Source organism: Plectropomus leopardus, chromosome 15, assembly GCF_008729295.1.
Source record: "Plectropomus leopardus isolate mb chromosome 15, YSFRI_Pleo_2.0, whole genome shotgun sequence".
NCBI classification, from domain to species: Eukaryota; Metazoa; Chordata; class Actinopteri; order Perciformes; family Serranidae; genus Plectropomus; species Plectropomus leopardus.
In genome coordinates this window covers 15,777,094-15,784,839 of record NC_056477.1, presented here as the reverse complement: position 1 = coordinate 15,784,839, position 7,746 = coordinate 15,777,094, and the positions used below count along the sequence as shown (strand labels likewise).

At 41.0% G+C, this 7,746-nt stretch overlaps 1 protein-coding gene across 1 annotated transcript; it reads right to left on the bottom strand.

The window, feature by feature from the left end:
• Positions 1-263: 263 nt before the first annotated feature.
• wu:fc17b08 lies at positions 264-7,693 on the bottom strand. The gene is made up of 2 exons (XM_042502596.1): positions 7,686-7,693; positions 264-6,966 (listed from the first exon to the last, which is right to left on the bottom strand). Exons 1-2 carry the CDS (start codon positions 7,691-7,693, stop codon positions 2,106-2,108), a joined length of 4,869 nt encoding a protein of 1,622 aa, XP_042358530.1. The 3' UTR covers positions 264-2,105.
• Between the last annotated feature and the right edge of the window lie 53 nt (positions 7,694-7,746).

Here is a 7,746-nt window from a genome sequence, read left to right as displayed (position 1 = left end):
CATTGTATGCCGTCCAAAAGGCATAAATAACCGTTCTATACCTTATGTGCAGTTCAGACAGTTTCACTGCAGCCCCCCATAATGGGTATAACACTTTTAAAAATAAAATATACAACCCTGTTCATTTCAAGCACAAGGAGCCATTTGGCTTTCACCTCATCACTTCACCAACTTTGTTCAACTTTGCCTGCTTGCACAACATTAAAACAAAATTATAAATACCAAGAAACAAAGATAAAATTCAAACATCTTTATATCAACTCCAGCAAAAATACAAAGTTCTTAACATAAAGATGTTTCATTCTTAGGATTACCACAAATAAAGCAGTTATTTCTTTCTAATATACAAAAATCAAATTCTTTAAATAGCAACTGCAAAGAATAAACATGTTCAAGTCTGATATTTGGTGGGCTGTTTTAGATTTGCTTAAGTCGTAAGCCTACATGGAGTTCTTAAATAACAATAAAAATGTGACGGACATGTTTTGCATTTACAGATGATTTACCCTCTAAAAGGAAATTACCATAATAAAAACAAATAACACCGTGCTAAAAATGACAATTGACAATACACTTATGTAAGTTACTATTGTGGAAGTTACAAAACTTCACATTATGAGAACATTTGCCTGACAAAAAATAACATAAAACTGCAACATACCTGGATACACAACTCAGATGTTTGACTAGACTACCCCAAAAATGTACATCCAACTTGTGTATATGCAGGGAGGGAATTTATCACCCTGTTATTTGACAATAATGCTAGAGAGGCCATACACTTCATTCATATTAACCAACCAGGCCTTTGTTGCTGGGAAATATTGCCACAGTCAAGCTAATATCCCAAAGTCATCTCACAGGGTTTTTCAGTACAGCACTAAAAGTACATACAGTCTCCAATGAGGCTAGTATTTTCAGAGCTCAGGGACATAAATATTTATTTCTGGGTTTCAGTTCTAGTGAGGCAAAAGCACTAAAGTTGTCTCCACATCAAAAAGACTTAACACATGCAGAAGCGGGTAAAATACTCACATGAAGTCCCTATTATGAGCAGATAACAATGGGTGCAATGGTCAGAAGTGACTACAGAGATACAAAATGATGGATTCTGACCCCAGAGAAAATACAAACGTCTGTATGTGTCATTACGTTTGTCATGACACATACAGAGCACGCCTGTCTAAACAATGCAGACTTGCACTTGCTTAAACATCTAATACAACAAAAGGAAGAACAATATTAAGTTAATGCTCCAGGAAAATGGGAATATGAAAATAAACCCTTCAGATAGGAGTAGATCAGAGATCTGACCGCCTCAGTCAACATGAGAATTTACAGATGACACACGAGGCACATACTGTGTGGAACGGAAACTATTTTCACACGCTCTGTGAAGCAAATGAATGTTGACTGCCTCTCCAAGAACTAGGAAGTCATTAGAACTAATGGGCAGAAGTTTTCACATTTAGCAACACATTCTATGACTTGACACTTCATAAATAAGGCACCGGGTCACAACAGTCTCATATTCACAATGTTGTGAAAGGAAGACAGGCTGGAGATAGTAGTAAGTAAAAACAGATTCAAAAGCAGATCTCCCTTCTCACAGCAAGCTCTCCGGAGAGTAACTGCAGTGCATTATATCAACTAAAACACAATAACTATGTACAAAATGACAAAAAAATAGGATGGTGAATAAATGTAATATCACCTTGTTAAATGCATCAAAGCTTGATGTTTTTTATCCCAACTTTTAAAATGAGGTTTGAGAGGCTGTTGCTATCTCCTGACTTGCCGAAAAGTCCCGAAAAAGCCAAACAGCAACTACATCTGCTAGACATCATGTAGGACTTGTATGCACTGTCGTCCCTGAACACAGAGCAAACGCTCAGCAATAATTCCATAATTTCATTGTTTTTCACACTGAAGCTTTACAAAAGCAGATATCAACTTTCAAAATCTGTTCCTTCTTTAAATATTTGCCTATTGAAGAAGGAGTCCTCTGAAGAGTTTGGCGAGATCAGAAAATGTGTCTGGACTTTTTAAATATATTCCAGATAAAAGAAAATCATCTTAATAAAGACGATTTCTCTGCAAGTATTTCATTTTGAGAGTGATGTCCTGGTACGTTTCACTGGGGTCTCTAAAAGCTCCTGAGCTCTCTTGGTAGCCAATTTTGTTGCACTGCGTGGCAACGAGGCTACCTGTTTTCTCTTCGTGGGAGACTTTAAAGCCCCTCTTCTTGTCTGTGTAGGTCCCTCAGCTTTCTTGATGGATTTAGGAGATGCATTTTGTGGTTTTATGGACTTCACTGCCCTCTTTGAAGCATGACTGGGGCTACCACTCACAGGGACTGCCGCCTCCATTTTCCTCTGAGACCTTGTTAGTACCTGGTCAGGTGAGGTCAGACCTTTGACATCCATGCTCTGCTGGGTTTCTACGGCATTCTCTGTACCTTTGATTTCAGCAAAAGTACTTTGTGATGATTCCTTTGTTTGGGTTTTTGCGGAATTCACTTTATTGACAGCAGGTTTTTCCATCCCTAATTTGTCTGCTTCAGTTTGTTTTTTATGGTCAACCTTGCTTTTAGATGTGTCAGCAGGGTTATGTTCGGATATTCTAGGAGACCCCAGTCGTTGAGAACATCTCTTTGGCAATTCTTCTTTTTTAGTTGTATCTCTTGAAGCTCTACTACAGCTCATAGCCTTGACTGCCTGCCTTTGTTGAACAGGATTCTTTGTGGGTTTTTTGCCAGCCAGTGTTTTCCTTTTTTCCATTTTTGCTGCAGATGTTTTCATATGTTTACTGACAGGTAGCGAGGATTTCTGTGCCTTCAAAGATGGTTTCAGGTTTGACTTGGTGGTAGGCTTTTTGGTGGTCAGCCTTTTCATATTGTTTGTTTTTGAGGCATCTTTGAGTCTAACATTGGTTTGCTGAACCTGCATCTTCTCTCGGATATTTGAGTATTTCCTTAAGATCCTTGCACTAGCTGGATTCTTTGATTTACCAGATGATTTCTGGGGTTCACCTGTCTGTGCATGGGCTTTGGCAGAGGAGTGTGTCTTAGTCAAAGTCTGAGTAGTACTGGGCAGTTCTTTTCTTTCTTTCCCTTTGACTGCATTAGCCTCTTGCTCCAGTGCTTTAGCAATGAGTTTCTGACTCTTAGGATTGCTCTTTACAGGAGACGCAATGGCAAACTTTTTCAAATGTTTCTTTAGGCGCTCTGCCTGTAGGCTTGGAAATACCCCCTGAGAGGTCCCTGGAGGGCTTGATGAGCTGTGGAAGCACAGCTGAGTTTCTGACGGAAGACGTGTGTTCACCTTCTTGACAATCACAAGGGACTTTGTTTCTGTTGTTTCAAGGAACCAACGACAAATACTGGTGAGATTAAAACCTTTCATGAAGAGCATTTGGACAGGTGAGTATTTCTGGTGCTCTGAAGATTTTGATTTTCGTGCCCTTCGTTTACTTTTCCATATAGCTGCCTGTCTGTCTGCTTTGTTTTTGTATTTTGTTACGGGCTGACCCTCTTTGTCCATTTGCACCCAACCTCTTTGCATTTTATCATACTTAATGTTCAGATTCGTAATTAGTTGTTGGTTTTCTTCTCCAGTCAGAGTCTCAAAGAATTTGTTAGTTTGCTTTGGGGGCTCAGGTCTCTGTGTTATGATAGGGATGGCTGAGCTGTGGGGCACCACAGATGTAACAGACACCGGAAGGGGCTTTACCTGAGCTTTGGTTACCCTTTCTGGCATTATTCTGACAGGGGAAGCCACATCACTCTGTCTTCCAGCTATAGTAAGAGAACTGGTCGAGGGTACAGCCAGTCTTTGTGATCTCAAAGCTAATTTCTTGTTGTCCACTGGTGATGACTGAGTAACAGACTGGTTGGACATTTCAGCCTTACTGCTCTCACTTCTTAATGGCATTCTTGTTGGTTTGTCTGGTATGGAAGAACTGATATCATCTCCACTTGCAGACCTGTCTTCTAAAGATGCTACATTTGGCTTCTGCGGCAAAGCAACATTACTTGCTTCTGCCTCCTTTCGAAGAACCCGCTTACTTCTTAATGGCATAGTCTGTGTTTGCATTTCAGTCTTGATAGGACTTTGTTTTTCTAATAAACTTGATACCTCGCTACTAAGTTGCTGCTTCACATTCTTACTGTCGTGTATGACAGCCTTTGTAGACCTTAGTTTCTGTCTGGCTTGCAATCTATTTCCTTCCTTGTTTTTTTGTTCTTCTTCATAGGTTGTCTCTACTGTTTTTTTTATTTCTTCAGAAGTTGTTTCTACTGTTTTTTGCATTTCTTCAGAAGTTGTCTCTACTGGTTTTTGTATTTCTTCAGAGGTTGTCTCCGCAGGTTTTTGTATTTCTTCAGAAGCTGTCTCTAACGGCTGAGTCGTTTCAATGTTTAATTCCACAGTTGTCTCTGGGACTGTGGACTGTTGGAGCTGTTCAGAGGCTGTGGGGGAAGATGACCTGACTAGAAGAGAATTGTCAGGAAGCGAAGAACAGAGGGGGAGGGAGGGGAGTTGCTCTGTAGATGGAGGAACATGGGTAGCAGTAGGTTTTGGAGATAAACCGGACGTGATAGCATTTGATTTGGGCGGTGATAATGGAGTTCCAGTTGGCCTCTGGCTGGCTGATCTAAGTCGCCGCTGATCGGAAAGGACAGGCAAACTATCCTGGTCTCTCTTAACTCTTTTTTGTTTCTGGATTTGTTTGGTCCTTGAAGGAAATTCAGGTGTTGAGCTTGATGGTGTGGAAGAGAAGGGTTCATTTACCTGCTGAATCACAGGAGTAGTCTCAATCGATTTTAGAGCTATGTCTTTTCCAGGTGGTTTGTTCTCCAAATTTTTGTTTTGAACAGTTGAATCACTGGTTGAATCGACAGTGGTCTTGTTGGGGATATTCTCACTAGATTTGACTGGGGTTTTACTAGGTGATGTGGTGCTGGTACCTGATCTGCGACGCAGACTTCTGTCAGAGGCTGATATGGGTCTACCATTGACAAAACCCACAACCACCGTTTCTGTTTTTCTTAACCGCTTTGGCAACAGAATTGCAGTACCTCTTTTTCTACGCCAAGGGGGTAATTCCTTCAAGAGCGCATCAAGTGTCTTTGAGGACAGATCATACTCATCATCATCTTCAGTTTCGGAGGGCAGAACACCGTCAGCAGCTTCAGATGTTTTAGTTTCTGGCTCTTTCACTATCAGCTGCTCTGCTGAACTTGTGGTATCAGACTTTTCTGTCACTTCAATGTTGTCATGTTGTACCTGTGTCTCTGGTTGAACTTCCTGAGGTTGATCATCTTGTATTTCCTCCCTTTTATTTTTCTCCTTATGTCCTATTTCTTCCTCAATTTGATCCACTGGTAACAGGTCGCTATTCTGCTGGGGAGCAGGCTCACTATTGTGCAGTTCATCGATAAGCTGGGGCTCATCTTCTTCAGCCGTTATATCTTCTAATGGTTGCACTCCTGTTTCTGTGACGATTTGCTCTGTACTTTCACATATGCCCTCTTGAAGCTTAGGCCCGTTATCATTTTTCACTTCAATTGGAGCCTGAGCAACACATTCTTCACTTCCTGTTGTCATACCTGAGTCTGCACTTGTATCCTGTTCTACATTTATCCTCATATCTGTCTCTCTGTTTTCTGTTGGGGATCTTATTGGAGATGAAGAAGCTGACTGCCCCTTGCTCTGACACTGATCTGTCTGACTAGTTTCAACAATAACATCTATTTCACTGGCTGCTACGTCCACCAAATCTCCTGTTCCTGGTATCACACTCTCATCTGACTCTTCTGCTGACATTTGTTGATTCATTGTCTCCCTGCATGCTCCAGCAAAAGGCATATCCACAGGCGGCACACCTTCAGGCTTTGAAAGTATTTGTTTCGGGGTGACCAATGTTATCAGCTCTGGCATTGGATTAGGACAGTTGCCCCTTCCAGCCAATGTACGGACAGTTTTTAATTCCCAGATTTCATCTGAATACATATGTCCTCTGGTGCTTTTTCTAGCATTGCGGCGTGGGAGCATGCTGCGCTGCCGTTTCTTAAAACACTCTGTAATTGGTTTGTCAACAAAAACAATGTCACAGTGGCCGAGATCAGGGTCAGCCATTCCCCGACAAGGTGAGTCCCTAATCCTATGATCAGAGGAAGACCTGATGGTCTTTCTAGCGGTCCGCACAGAGTCTGAAGGAATGGTCATGTGAACTGAAAACAGTTTTGCTGGTTTGTCTTTGGTATGCCCAAGAATCTCTCTCTGCCTAGCTTGATGTGTGTGACTTGCCTGAATGTGTCTTTTCACAGAGGAGCTGAGTCTAGCACTTTGAGTCTCTGTTCTGTTGGATGAATTCGAGTTACCCTGTCTGTCCTCCAAAGTGTCAGAGTGAATTGAGAGAGAGGTGTTGAGGACACATGACAACTTCTTACCAGCAGCAACATTGCTGGTCATGATTTTCATCTTAAGAGGAGCATGATCACCATGACGGTTGTTCTCTGCATCCACTGGATTAGCTGTGGGAGTGACCAGAGTCTGGTTACTCCCTGACCCATGGCTGCGTAGATCCAAAGCAGGACCAGCAGATGTTTTCAGCGACACTGCATTCTCTGGGACTTGTTTCATTGAACAACTGTTGGAGAGAGAACAGGACATATTCTGGACTTCTGACTTGGGAGTGGATTCAAACCTTAGTGCTGGGCATGACTTCTCATGGGTGACTGCGCTGGATTTTGCAGGAGAACAAGCAGTTTCTTGAATCCCAGAGGTAGAGTTAGAGGCTTGCTGTGTGTTGGAAGATGCCAGTGCTTTGACCTCCGTCTGTAGAAAACCTATGGCATTTACCATCTGTCTCTGATGGTGGGGACAGAGTTTGGCCATGAGCTGTTCCAGTGTGGAGGTGGACTGCAGGTCTTTTGCCTTTGCAATAGGCAAATCTGGATACTCACTGAGGGGGCAAGAAAATGAAAAAACAAAACAAAAACCATGTTATTACACATCAAGAAGAGGCGATATCAGTTTGCACTATTGATCGTATATGTGATTATTACATATCCCTTCATCCCTAAAATTCCATAACTAAGCTGACAACAAGTGGTAGACTTAAATGTTTGTGTGAAATAACCAACAAATGCATAACAATGTTTATCGTTGCATATTTATTATAAGAATAGGTGATTTTAAAAGTGAATCTTTCATCCAGTGAAACTGACCTATTACATTGTTACAGGTATTACATTTTTCTTCTTTGCACAGTGGTGCCTTTAGTTACAGTATACATCAAGAAAATCTTACACATGCACAAGACATTAAGTAATGACGGCCCACTTTGATTAAAACAAGTCAAACACATGTCAAGTACGTTAGAGGGAAATATAGAGTATGTCATTTTTGACAAGTTTTTTTTAAATCACTAGTGCAAAGGGTGACATTTAGATGCAAGTGCTCAACAACATAAGACAAATTAACTGGTCAAAGAAACATCAATAGTGACTGAACATATGCAAAGTCAGTTATTCTAATACCTGTGAGGTTTTGTTTGTGCCAAAACAAATCTAACCTTATTAGTCAACTGAGGGGGCATGTTTCTGTATTTCTGGTGGAAGTTTTTTTTTCAGTGAGGTAGGTCTATTATAAAATTCTCAGAGACCTTTGGACTATTTATACCATCGCATTATGCCAAAAATATATTTATCTTATAACTCTGAAGTTTATTTTCATTGTTAAA